Source organism: Heteronotia binoei, unplaced genomic scaffold (assembly GCF_032191835.1).
Source record: "Heteronotia binoei isolate CCM8104 ecotype False Entrance Well unplaced genomic scaffold, APGP_CSIRO_Hbin_v1 ptg001309l, whole genome shotgun sequence".
Lineage (NCBI taxonomy): Eukaryota > Metazoa > Chordata > Lepidosauria > Squamata > Gekkonidae > Heteronotia > Heteronotia binoei.
This window is the reverse complement of record NW_026800234.1, coordinates 14,523-28,048: the sequence shown is the minus strand read 5'-3', so window position 1 is coordinate 28,048 and position 13,526 is coordinate 14,523. Positions and strand designations below refer to the sequence as shown.

General features: G+C 52.2%; 1 protein-coding gene across 3 annotated transcripts in view; it reads right to left on the bottom strand.

Moving 5' to 3' along the window:
• The window catches only part of FCHSD2 (FCH and double SH3 domains 2), a 349,063-nt gene extending 342,583 nt beyond the window's left edge, over positions 1–6,480 (bottom strand). For 2 of the 3 annotated variants that reach the window (XM_060263898.1, XM_060263896.1), the window contains exon 1: positions 6,363–6,445. In XM_060263898.1, coding sequence (XP_060119881.1) covers positions 6,363–6,383 — 21 coding nt within the window. In that variant the 5' untranslated portion in view covers positions 6,384–6,445. Of the gene's footprint in view, positions 1–6,362 lie in introns of all 3 variants that reach the window. The other variant, XM_060263895.1, reaches the window with a different exon arrangement.
• Positions 6,481–13,526: the final 7,046 nt, after the last annotated feature.

The following is a 13,526-nucleotide window of genomic DNA, read 5'->3' as shown; positions in this document are numbered from 1 at the left end:
GCTCCCCTTCTTGACGTCTGACTGGTTTTTATAGCTGAACCTCTATGTAAATTTGCTATGCTGTACTTTTTATTTCTATGCCAATAAAGGGATTTGGATTGGATTGGAAGGTAAAAGGGGGTCTAGAACTAAGAATCACGTTGCTTGATCCAAGTAGTCAGTCGTGTTGGTCTGAAGTAGTAGAACAAAATAAGAGACAAGTTTCACCTTTAAGACCAACTTAGTTTTTTTTTTCCTATGAAGATATTGGATTTATACCCGCCCTCCACTCCAAAGAGTCTCAGAGCGGCTCACAATCTCCTTTACCTTCCTCCCCCAAAACAGACACCCTGTGAGGTGGGTGGGGCTGGAGAGGGCTCTCACAGCAGCTGCCCTTTCAAGGACAACCTCTGCCAGAGCTATGGCTGACCCAAGGCCATTCCAGCAGGTGCAAGTGGAGGAGTGGGGAATCAAACCCGGTTCTCCCAGTTAAGAGTCCGCACACTTAACCACTACACCAAACTGGCTCTCACTACACCAAACTGGCTCTCATCCAGGGTTCAGAAACTAGAATGATGTTTACATGTTTAAAAAGTAAACTAGAATGATGTTTACATGTTAAAAAGTAAATTAGGTGGACAAGAACATCACTATCAATGTATTTCTCTTTTAGCTGTATTGACATACTCAAACAGGGATATTGGCTGTTTATCGCATTACATATACTGAATCCAACTCCCACTAATTTTAATGTATTTTTCTCCTAATGGCAACCTATATGTATGTTACGTTTTAAAAGGTAAATTAGTTGGATGGGAAATCTTCTGAGATATAAATACCTCCCTTTTGACCCAGGCTTAATACAATAGTCATTAACAGACATTCTCACATTTTGACATATTACTGTTTTATTGCTTTTGCATGCTCGTGCTCACTCAGATCAAAGGTTTGTTCAATTTGTTAATTTTACTATTCTGTCATTGAATCTTAAATTTGTACCAGTTTGCATTCTGAGCCACTGACGACCAGCTATGTGTGGCTTTGCTCACTGCACCAGATTCCTCGTCTGACGAAGTGTGTTTAGACAGCACACGAAAGCTTACGTTCTGAATGAAACTAAGTTGGTCTTAAAGGTGCCACTTGACTCCTGCTTTGTTCATCATGTTGCTTGTTTGGAGAATAACAGCCTCTACTAGAATCAAGACAGAAACGTGAAGAAAACACAGCTGACCGGATCTCTCCCTTCCCTCGAGCACAACACAAATAATCCACTCTCCTCCAACAGGAACAGCACCCCCCCCCAATAACGCGCCCCCCCCCCCCAAGAATATCTCTCCCCTCCCCAGCAAGGAGAGTTCCCAAATTGAACACCAGATGAGAAGACGAATCCATCTGCCCAGATCTTTGCAAACAAACAAATAAACCACCCACCAAGCGATCCACAGGGAATATTTTTAAACAGAAAAACAATACAGAATATTTTCTCTATTCCAAACAGAAGATGCAAACAAAATGGAACAAAGAGAAAAATTCCTGTGCAAAGCTGAAACAGCAGCAGAGTATGGTATGAACTTGCACAAAAGATCTACAAACTATCAGATTGGCTTTGTAATGTTTTTAGAGATAGCTTTCCTTGCTAGATTCCCCCCCCCCCACACACACAGACAAAAACAGCTATAAAAAGGCAAAAAAAAGCATCCTACACCCCTCCCACAGATGTAGCCAGCTATCCTAGCCCACTGGGGAACCCAGAGAGCGACAGTCTTTTGTCTTCATCATTCAGCTCCACCATCCAATATATTTTACCTGCACTTAAGCTCCCTTTTGAAAAGGAAAGGTCCCCTGTGCAAGCACCAGTCATTTCCGACTCTGGGGTGACGTTGCTTTCACAACGTTTTCACGGCAGAGTTTTACCGGGTGGTTTGCCATTGCCTTCCCCAGTCATCTACACTTTCCCCCCAGCAAGCTGGGTGCTCATTTGACTGACCTCGGAAGGATGGAAGGCTGAGTCAACCTCGAGGCAGCTACCTGAAAACCCAGCTTCCGCCGGGGATCAAACTCAGGTCATGAGCAGAACTTAGGACTGCAGTACTGCAGCTTTAACACTCTGCACCACGGGGCTCTTTTATTTGAAACAGAGACACATACAATTTTTTAGAAGTCTGTGGAAGCTCAGAGCCGATGCTCTCGCAGCCATAGAACCCCTGACCTAGCATTCCGAATCTGCTTTTATCTCAAACGCCTTGCATCAAATATATAACCACACATTCTCTACCTTTTGTACAACTAACTTCACACCTCCGGGTTATTCTTAGCTCTCCCATACACATTCTAGTCTCCTTCTAGTGATCTCTTATAAACAGCCCCCCCCACCAACAACCTAACTCCCCAAAGTAACAATCCCTCAGTAGTGTCGTAAGAACCTAAGAGCTCTGCCGCACCGTAACAGTGTTCCATCTGGTCCAGCCTCCTGTCTCACACAGTGGACAGCCAGTTCCTCTGGACAGTCAACAATAAGGAACAGAGGCCCAGGCCTTCATAAGAACATCAGAAGAGCCCTGCTGAATCAGAGCAGTGGTCCATCCAGTCCAGCCTCCTGTCTCACGCAGTGGCCAACCAGTTCCTCTGGATGGCCAACAACAGGGCATGAAGGCCAAGGCCTTCATAAGAACATCAGAAGAGTCCTGCTGGATCAGACCAGTGAGGGTCCATCTAGTCCAGCCTCCTGTCTCACACAGTGGCCAACCACTTCCTCTGGATGGCCAACAACAGGGCATGGAGGTCCAGGCCTTTATAAGAACATCAGAAGAACCCTGCTGGAACAGACCAGTGAGGGTCCATCCAGTCCAGCCTCCTGTCTCACACAGTTCCTCTGGAGGGCCAACAACAGGGCAGAGAGACTGAGGCCTTCATAAGAACATCACAAGAACTCTGCTGGACCAGACCAGTGGTCCAGCTCACCCAGACTCCTGTCTCACACAGCGGCCAAACACTTCCTCTGGATGGCCAGCAACACGGTACAGAGGCCAAGAAATCCCCCTGATGTTGCTTCCTGGCTCTAGGATTTAAAGGTTCAGTGCCTCTGAATGTGGAGGTTCCCCTCACACGCCATGGCTAGTAGCCATTAACGGTCTTACCCTCCATCAATCTATCTAGTCCCCTTTTTAAAACTGTCTATTTCTCTGGCCGTCACAATGTCCTCCGGCAGCAAATTCCCTTTTTAAATCACCCTCTGCGTAAATCATATGACTGCACAATATTGCACAAAGGGAAAAGAACCCACTCTCATCAGGTTGGGGCCAGGAACTCCCAGCAAATTCCTACCAGCAGAGCACAATGCCCTTCTAGAAGAAGAAGAAGAAGATATTGGATTTATATCCCGCCCTCCACTCCGAAGAGTCTCAGAGCGGCTCACAATCTCCTTTCCCTTCCTCCCCCACAACAGACACCCTGTGAGGTGGGTGGGGCTGGAGAGGGCTCTCACAGCAGCTGCCCTTTCAAGGACAACTCACCGAGAGCTATGGCTGACCCAAGGCCATTCCAGCAGGTGCAAGTGGAGGAGTGGGGAATCAAGCCCGGTTCTCCCAGATAAGAGTCCGCACACTTAACCAACTACACCAAACTGGCTCTCCTAGATGTTATCTTCCCAGTTAACACGTCGGTCTGCAACAGAACAGTTGGATTCGAATCCAGGAGCACTTCAGAGACCAGCAAGAGTTTGGGGAATATAAGCGTTTGAGTGTCAATCCTCCACTTTGTCAGATACAAGGAGGCGAAGATGATATTGGATTTATATCCCGCCCTCCACTCCGAATCTGAGTGGCTCACAATCTCCTTTATCTTCGTCCCCCACAACAGACACCCTGTGCGGTGAGTGGGGCTGAGAGGGCTCTCACAGCATGCCTTTCAAGAACAACCTCTCATGCCTTTCAAGGACAACCTCTGCCAGTGCCATGGCTGACCCAAGGCCATTCCAGCAGGTGCAAGTGGAGGAGTGGGGAATTAAACCCAGTTCTCCCAGATAAGAGAGCTGTGGCTGACCCAAGGCCATTCCAGCAGCTGCAAGTGGAGGAGTGGGGAATCAAACCCGGTTCTCCCAGATAAGAGAGCTCTGGCTGACCCAAGGCCATTCCAGCAGCTGCAAGTAGAGGAGTGGGGAATCAAACCCGGTTCTCCCAGATAAGAGTGCTCTGGCTGACCCAAGGCTATTCCAGCAGCTGCAAGTGGAGGAGTGGGGAATCAAACCCGGTTCTCCCAGATAAGAGAGCTCTGGCTGACCCAAGGCCATTCCAGCAGGTGCAAGTGGAGGAGTGGGGAATTAAACCCAGTTCTCCCGGATAAGGGTCCGCACACTTAACCACTACACCAAATTTGAGTCTTTATATCTCAGTCAGGAAATGGATCTCTGAGTCTCGGCCTCCTGGGTTCCTTCTTTAGATAAAGACTCAGAGATAGACTCAGAAATCTCCATTCCAGTTTGCATCAGACGGAAATCTTGTTGATCTCCAAGGCACTACAGAACCTCAAGTGGGTACCACGATGACCCCTTTATTGCCCCCTAAGGTCAGCACCAGGTTCCACTGCAACCCCTATACATTTTGCCTGATCTTATCTTTCTGCCCTGTGCTCTGCCAGACCAGCAGCTCCACTGCCGTCGACACAATCATCCGCAACCCCTTTTTCCAGGCAAAGAATGTCCCGCAACCCTGCTCTTATTCTACAATCTTTAACCAAACTCCCTAGGCCTTGTGCGCAAAAAGCTTAACCACAGGACCGCTGTCACCTGCACCCAGTACTGAGCCACTTCATAATATTTCTTGCCCTCCTAACCATTCAAATCACCCACGCCAGGGAAACGCTGGTCCCCACCCCAGAGGGCACAAAGTACATGCACACAACGAGGAAATCTTCTGGAACCTCCAGACATCAATTCTGCCTATTTACGCTGTGCAGTGCGGCTCGTGGCTATTCGAGACAGGACTGCCGTCAGTTCTCTACAATCTCACCTTTCTAGCACCTGCAGCGAGCCCTAAGTAGGGCAGGTCTGCCTCTGGCAATGCAATCCTATGCAGAGTTAGTCCACTCCATGTGAAATTAATGAACTTGGGACTGGAATAGAAGGTGCAGAGGGTGGGACTCTAGAGTCTCTATGCAATCTGTCCCTGTTAACGACCCATTCTTTAATGACCAGCCTTCTCCGTCACACCGCTCTGCCACCTTTCCAGCTAACACTTCCATTTCCTTCTCCGCAGTGCAATGCTTCCACAACATTTCTTTTGATTCTCGAACTATTCCTCTCGAGTAGTCCCAGCACCTGCTTCTGCCCAGCCTTCGCAACCAAAAAATAACATAGATATTTTGTATTTTTTCTTAAGCCTACCCGGCACAGGGCACCTCCGCCCGCATTTTACCGTAAGGCACCTGGAGGCAGCAAAACATACCTCCATCCCAGCACTTTCCCCAGGGGCCGTGTCTCCGTGGAAGAACCTCACCTTAGCACATAGAAGACTGCAGGTTTAATCGTTTGCATCTCCAGTTAAAAGGACCAGACAACAGGTGATGGGAAAGGCTTCTGCCTGAGACCCTGGAGAGCAGCTGCCAGTCTGAGTAGAGCTTAATCACCTGATTCGGTATAAGAGCTAGCTTCATGCATGTTTTCACATGCGTTCCTACAGTATCATCTGTCCGCACCGCTGCCTTCCAAAAGCTCACCTGCAAACCATGCCCATCGCTACCTGATTCCCCCCCCCAACCCCTTTCCTCGGAAACCTTGCAACCTACCCAGCCCATACACCCCCAGGCTTAAACCTCTGACTCCCACCCCCCACCCCGCAACCTTACGGCACCGTTTCTCCCGCAATACTGCTGCAGCCAAGGTCCTTTCCTAAAGACCCAAGCCTTCCGCAGTATACCTGGCAGCAACTGCCTCTCCCTATGGCAAAGCCCCACATTGTCAGCTGTGCCCCCGCATAAGCATTTGCAGTCATGCCCCACACTGGGAGCTGAGCAATCCCTCCATACCCCTATTCCTCCACTGCAAGGGGCTGAAGAGGGGCAAGCAGGGCCCCCCCCCCCCGAAATTTGCAAAGTCCCTCCAAGCCCCACATCCCTGGTCCACCTATGCAGCCATGCCCCACACTGGGCGTTGTGCAATCCTCCTTTACCCTCATTCCTCCACTGCAAGGGGCTGAAGAGGGGCAAACAGCCCCCCCCCAAAATTTGCAAAGCCCCTCCAACGCGCACCCCTCTTCTAACGCCCCCCAACCCACTCCCATCCCCCCAAGCCCTTGCACCCAGGCTCTCCTCTGCACCCGGGGGGGGATCCGCCTTGCCCATCACCCCCAGGCGGCGCCCCTCCCCCCCCCCAGCGAGCGTCGCCTCACCTTCCTCGGCGGGGGCTGCATGGCGGCGGCGGTGCCGCTCTGGGCCTCCACATCAATCCTTCCCCCGCCCCAACCGGCGGCGGCCACGGGAGGAGAAGGCAGCGCAGCGGGCCAGGCGGGGGGCGAGCGAGGCGACGCCGGGCCGGTCTCTGCGGCTGCGAGGGGAGCGGGAGGGAGGGAGGGAGCGCGACGGGGCGGGGCCAGAGGCGGGAGAGGGGGCGGGGCCCAGGGCGCCGCTGCGTCAAGGGCGCGCGCGCGCGAGCGGGCAGGGAGGGAGACGGAGGGGGCGCGGCCTGCGAGGCGTCGAAGGAGGGGGCGCGCCCTAGCGGGAGAGGAGGACAGGGGGCGGTGGAATAGAAGCCGAGGAGGCGTGGCCAAGATGATCAGGTGGTGTGCGGCCGGGCGCTCTGATTGGAGGGAGGTAGACCTCGAGCCTGGGAGGGTGCAAAGAGTGCCAGAGAGGATGTGCGGACGGGCGTTCTGATTGGAGGGAGGGGACCTCGAGGCGGGGAGGGGGCAGAGAGTGGTTGAGGGGAGGTGTGGCCTAGCGTTCTGAGGAGAGAGGAGACGCGAGAGCGAGCGGGGGGGGGAGGGAAAGAAGCAGGCGGGGAGAACCAGGGGGCGTGGCCTGTCGTGGTGAGGGAAGGCTGGAGGGGGGGTGCGCGCGAGCAAGGAGGGGGGGAACAGCCTGGCCAAAAATGAGCTGGAGGGGGCGTGGCCTGTCGTTCTGAGGCGAGAGAGGGAAAGAAGGCCGAAAGAACCAGGGGGCGTGGCCTGTCGTGGTGAGGGAAGGCCGGAGGGGGGGGAACAGCCTGACCAATAATAAGCTGGAGGGGGCGTGGCCTGTCGTTCTGAGGCGAGAGAGGGAAAGAAGGCCGAAAGAACCAGGGGGCGTGGCCTGTCGTGCTGAGGGAAGGCCGGAGGGGGGGGAACAGCCTGACCAATAATAAGCTGGAGGGGGCGTGGCCTGTCGTTCTGAGGCGAGAGAGGGAAAGAAGGCCGAAAGAACCAGGGGGCGTGGCCTGTCGTGCTGAGGGAAGGCCGGAGGGGGGGGAACAGCCTGACCAATAATAAGCTGGAGGGGGCGTGGCCTGTCGTTCTGAGGCGAGAGAGGGAAAGAAGGCCGAAAGAACCAGGGGGCGTGGCCTGTCGTTCTGAGACGAGAGAAGGCGCGCGCCAGCGAGGGGAAAAGCCGAAAGAACCAGGGGGCGTGGCCTGTCGTGAAGGAAAGCCGGAGGGAGGTGGCGCGCGAGAGAGTGGAGGGACGAAAAATAAGCAAGGGGGCGTGTCGTGTCGCTCCGGACTCGCGATTAAAATAAGGCGGGGCTAAGATAATAAAGGGGGCGAGGTCTGTCGGCGCCTCGCGCGCCCCCTCCCGCGACGCGAGCGAGCGAACGAGACGGGCCAATGAGAAACGGGGGCGGGGCCAGTTTCGTCTCTCCGTCGCCTCAGGCTTTCTGAGGGAACAGAGGCGAGGGGTGCGCGCGCGCGGGGCTGCGCCAAGAACGCGCGAGGCCAAAGTCGAGCGTGAGGGGCGGGGTTAGGGCTACCCCCTCCCTTTCTTTTCAACTTAACGGGGCGTGTGTTCCCCCCCCCCATTGAGGCGCGAACCTCCGACTGAAGAGACGAAGAATATTAATTAGGGGGGAGGGGCGTCGAGTGAGAATGCAGGGATTGGACGAGGGGCGGGGCTTAATGAAGCCGCCACAGGGGGTGGGGCGGCCTAACGGACAATGAGGCGCGCGCTGGGGTGGCCACGCCCCCTCCCTCTTTTTCCCTTCGTAACGGTCCGGGCGGCCGGTTTTAGCGCGCGTGAACATTGCGTCGTCTGAAAACGAAGAGGAGGAAGACGTCTGTCAGCTTTGCTCGACTGGGGAGGGGGAAATGAGATGGATTTTCGGCACATTGTGGGTTTAAGGCGTTCCTTTAGGCACGGGAAATTGGGGGCGGGGAACCAACGTCTCCCCAATCGTCACGTGGAGCGGGAGTTCTAGCGAGGGAGCTGTTTGAAGGGAAGCGATAGGCTGAGAAGGGGAAAGGGGCGGGACACGCCTTGCTGAGTGGCAGACGGCTGGTAGGCTCCGCCTCCCTGCGGCATGCCTAGCTGCGGCTGCCCCCTCGTGGCCGCGCTCTGCAAGTGCAGCCGCCGAGGTCCCTGCTTTCCGCGTAGGGTTGCGCACTCTTGAACCTCCTCCCCGTTGTAATTTAGAAGTAAGCGCACAAACACGCGGGTTTCATCGGGCTCCCTTCCAGGATGGCTTCCGTGCAGCTTGTCAGTACTTACGAGTAGGGGTCGTTTTGTAGAAAAATAGGTGGTGGAGCTCATCCAGGGATTGTTATAGAGTTGCAGCTACTATGCAGTGGCTAAGGTGGGAAGGAGGAGGTGGAACTCTCAGAAAGGTTCAGGAGCTGCGCTCCTGTGAGCTCCTGCTGAATCCGAGGCCTCCTTACAAGTAAGCCCTACTAAAGTCATTGTGTTACTCGCAGATAAGATATCCATATGGGAACATGGCTTTTTTTTGTAGAAAAAGCCCAGCAGGAACGTATTTGCATGTCAGGCCACACCCCTGATAGCACCATTGTTTCACATGGGGCTTTTTTGTAGAAAAAGCCCAGCAGGAGCTAATTTGCATATTAGTCCACACCCCCTGATGGCAAGCCAGCTAGAACTACGTTCCTGTGCGTTCCTGCTCAAAAGAAGCCCTCAGGGAACCATATTTTAAAAAGCAAAAGAGAGGACGGATTTCCCCACTGACTACTCCAAACAACGGATCGCTTTGACAAATCTAGTTTTCAATACCCCTATTGTTTAAGCTGTGGAAATAGCTGCTAGCTAGGAATATTCCTCACCTTCCAACCCAAAAAGAGGTCATTTTCATAAATTTAATACTTGTTTAAAAGAGCCCCAAAGTGGACAGACACGCACTCAAAAGGACATGTCCTCTAAAAAACTGGACGTGATAACCAATATTTGTTCTCAGCTGTGGAGTCTTGTGAGCAAAAATTCTACTTTGTGAGCTACTGGCATTAAAGTTGTCAGGGAGTGATTAGATTCCTGCATACATTAGTTTAGGAGTATCAAACTCCTTTGTTATAAGGGCCGGATCTGACATAAGTGAGACCTTGTTGGGCTGGGCTGGGTGTGTACCTATTTATGATTCGGTAGCAGAGATATAAACTTTACAAGGACACAGACAAACACAAGGATTTTTTTTTAAAACGCTTAAAATAAAACATGCTTAAAACATTAGCACTCATTGGTCTTAAAAGTGCTTTTTTGTGTCTCTCCCATGGGATCCAGGGAACTGGGCAAAGGAAGCTCTGGCTCTTTCCTTCCTTCCCCAGGGGACCAGGAGTGGAGGAGCCTCAGCCAATAGAAGGAAGAGAGGCTTGGCTCAGTAGCTCTGTTGTGCGACTGAGAGAGCCTGGCAAAGCAAGCTCTCCCTCCCCCCCTTCTTCCCCAAGGGAGGAGTCTCAGCCAATGGAGAGAATAGAGACTTTGTAGCTCCTGTGCGATTGAGCAAGCCTTACAAAGCAAGCTGTGATGCAGAAGGAAGCAGATGATAGCCAGTTGCTCGGGGGGGCCTGAGAGAAGTCCTCTGTTCTGGGGCCAGCCTTCCTGAGCTAAGAGAAAACTCAGCTTAGAGGGAACAATGGTGGTAACTCTAGTATCCAGCAACTTACAGGGGGAGAAACTGGGCTGCCCCTTTAGCAGGTGAGTGGGAGCACGCATAGCTGGTCTTGAGGACAAAAGGAGATTGAGGAAGAATCGCACTGCTACAGCACCAACCCCAAATCAGACTTTTCCCTGCAGCCACTGTGGCCGGACCTGCCTGTCCCGCATTGGTCTTGTCAGCCACCAGCGAGCCTGCAGCAGACGTGGACTATTGCACCCTTCTTAAATCTTCGTTCGCGAAGCCAAGCCGAGAAAGAGAGGGAATAGGCAGATGGAACTTTTCATGGCACAAAGGCAAATACCACATCACCTGATTAGTAATGTTAAGATCCTATTAAGCCTCTCTTAAAGCCATGACATTAAAAGACGTTTGCTATGGCAAACCTAGGCAGGATAATAAAAAGTAGAGACCGATGCCCATAGAAGTCCATATAGTCAGGCCTTGAATTCATCAGGAGCTCACAGGATTGCAGCTCCTGAACCTTTCTGAGGGTTCCCCTTCCTCCTCCCCACCTCCCTTGTCCACTGAATAGTAGGTGCAGCTGCATAACAATGCCTGGATTAGGAGAGCAGGCAGCCAGCCAGCCACCAGGGGCTTTGCCACACCTCCAGCAGCCCTCATTAACCCCTGAAGAAGCCCACGCCACCCTTTCACTTCTTATGTGATTTGGGGCAGCGAGTGGCTTGCTGGTCTTTTGACTGGGGGGAGTCAGCCCAGGAGAGCCCCAGGCAAGTGAGGCCTGCTTGGGCAGGCTGGATCTCTAGCCAGCCCAAGCAGGCCTCGCTCACCCAGGGCTCTCCATTCTTGCATCGGGGTGACTGGGGGGGCATGTGCTAATGAGCTCCACCACCTATTTTTCTACAAAACGACGCCTGCGTACAGTCAAAGTGATGATATTCCCAGTAGTAATGCATGGCTGTGAGAGCTGGACCATAAGAAAGGCCGAGCGCAGAAGAATAGATGCTTTTGAGCTGTGGTGCTGGAGAAGACACTTGAGCAGGGGTGTCAAAGTCATTTGTTATGAGGGCCAGTTCTGACATAAAAGAGATCTTGTTGGGCTGGGCCATGTTTGGTTGGGCCGAGCCTTGTAAGGCCGGGCCATGTGTGTACCTATTTAAGATTAGGTAGCAGAGAAATAAAGGAAGTTGTGGCTCTTTCCTTCCTTTCCCAGGGACTTGGAGGGGAGGAGCCTCAGTCAATAGAAGGAATAGAGGCTTGGCTCAGTAGCTCTGCTGTGTGATTGAGAGACCCTGGCAAAGCAAGCTATTCCTCCCCAAGGGGGGAGCCTCAGCCAATGGAGAAATAGAGGTTTTGTTCTGTAGCTCCCATGCAGTTGAGCAAACCTCGCAAAGCAAGCTGTTATGCAGAAGGAAGGAAGAGAGAGGGAGAAGGAAGCAGATGACAGCCAGTTGCTCGGGGGCCTGATAGGAGCCCTCCAGGGGCCTGATTTGGCCCCCAAACAGCATGTTTGACACCCCTGCTCTTGAGAGTCCCTTGGACTGCAAGAAGGTCCAATCAGTCAGTCCTCAGGGAAATCAACCCAGACTGTTCCCTGGAAGGTCAGATGCTGAAGCTGAAGCTCAAAGACTTTGGCCACCCAATGAGAAGGGAGCACTCCCTGGAGAACTCTTGAGAGTCCCTTGGACTGCAAGAAGGTCCAATCAGTCAGTCCTAAGGGAAATCAACCCTGACTGTTCCCTGGAAGGTCAGATGCTGAAGCTGAAGCTCAAAGACTTTGGCCACCCAATGAGAAGGGAGCCATCGCTGGAGAAGACTCTTGAGAGTCCCTTGGACTGCAAGAAGATCAAATCAGTCAGTCCTCAGGGAAATCAACCCAGACTGTTCCCTGGAAGGTCAGATGCTGAAGCTGAAGCTCAAATACTCTGGCCACCAAGTGAGAAGGGAGCACTCTGGAGAAGATCCTGATGCTGGGAAAGACAGAAGGCAAAAGAAGAAGGGGACGGCAAAAGAGGAGATGTCTGGACAGCGTTACTGATATAACTAACATGAATTTGAGCAGGCTTTCCTACTCTTCAAGGTGTTACTGGTCTCTTGCTTTTTGACAGACTAATGCAGCTATCTGTATTGACCTATTGATGTAATTTCTGTGCTGCTGGATGTGACATATGAGCACTTACACTATTTCTCAGGGTTTTTCCCCCCTGGTGATTCCAGATTCTTGAAATCCTAAGGGCTCAGTTTGGCCGACAGGTGGGATGAAAACATGCTAAGTCAAAGGCATTTTAGAAAGAGAGAGAGAGTCAGACCGGCTTTCTAGGCTACCCAGCGTTTTCAGCTGAGCAGCAGTTTGAAAACCCACCAACCCCTGCCGGCCTCTCCCACATCCCATCGATCCCGCTGAGCATTGCAAGAAGCATCCCAGCTGTGAAAGAAGGCAGAGGAATGCTCATTCTCTGTGTTCAGCAACAAAACTGGGATGGGAAGGGTTTTGCGGCGGGCGGGCCGCCTCTAACCGACAACAAACAGTAGGGAGATCCGTATTTGATTTATGACGGTCCTGTGCTTATGGCATGCCTTTGCAACGGGTTAAGACAGTCATCAAATTTTCATTTCATTTCATTTCATTCATTTCATTTTATTTGATTTATATCCCGCCCTACCCCACCAAGGCGGGCTCAGGGCGGCTCACAGCATAATAATTCTAACAATAAGGTTTAAAAATTAAAATACAATAATAATTTACATCATTCAAAACAACCAGTATATCAATGTATCAATCAATGTCAGTATGCTATCTTATTGTCTTCCTTCAGAATATTTCAATGCCGGTCACTTATAAGCCAACCGGAAGAGGACGAGGGAGGGTGGGACGGTGGCTCAGTGGTAGAGCATCTGCTTGGTAAGCAGAAGGTCCCAGGTTCAATCCCCAGCATCTCCGACTAAAAAGGGTCCAGGCAAGTAGGCATGAAAAACCTCAGCTGGAGACCCTGGAGAGTCATGAATCGGGCTGTGGCTCAGTGGTAGAGCATCTGCTTGGTAAGCAGAAGGTCCCAGGTTCAATCCCCGGCATCTCCAACTAAAAAGGGTCCAGGCAAATAGGCGTGAAAAACCTCAGCTGGAGACCCTGGAGAGTCATGAATGGGGCTGTGGCTCAATGGTAGAGCATCTGCTTGGGAAGGAGAAGGTCCCAGATTCAATCCCTGGCACCTCCAACTCAAAAGGGTCCAGGCAAGTAGGCGTGAAGATCCTCAGCTTGAGACCCTGGAGAGCCATGAATGGGGCTGTGGCTCAGTGGTAGAGCATCTGCTTGGGAAGCAGAAGGTCCCAGGTTCAATCCCCAGCATCTCCAACTAAAAAGGGTCCAGGCAAGTAGGCGTGAAAAACCTCAGCTTGAGACCCTGGAGAGTCGTGAATGGGGCTGCGGCTCAGTGGTAGAGCATCTGCTTGGTAAGCAGAAGGTCCCAGGTTCAATCCCCAGCATCTCCAACTAAAAAGGGTCCAGGCAAGTAGGCGTGAAAAACCTCAG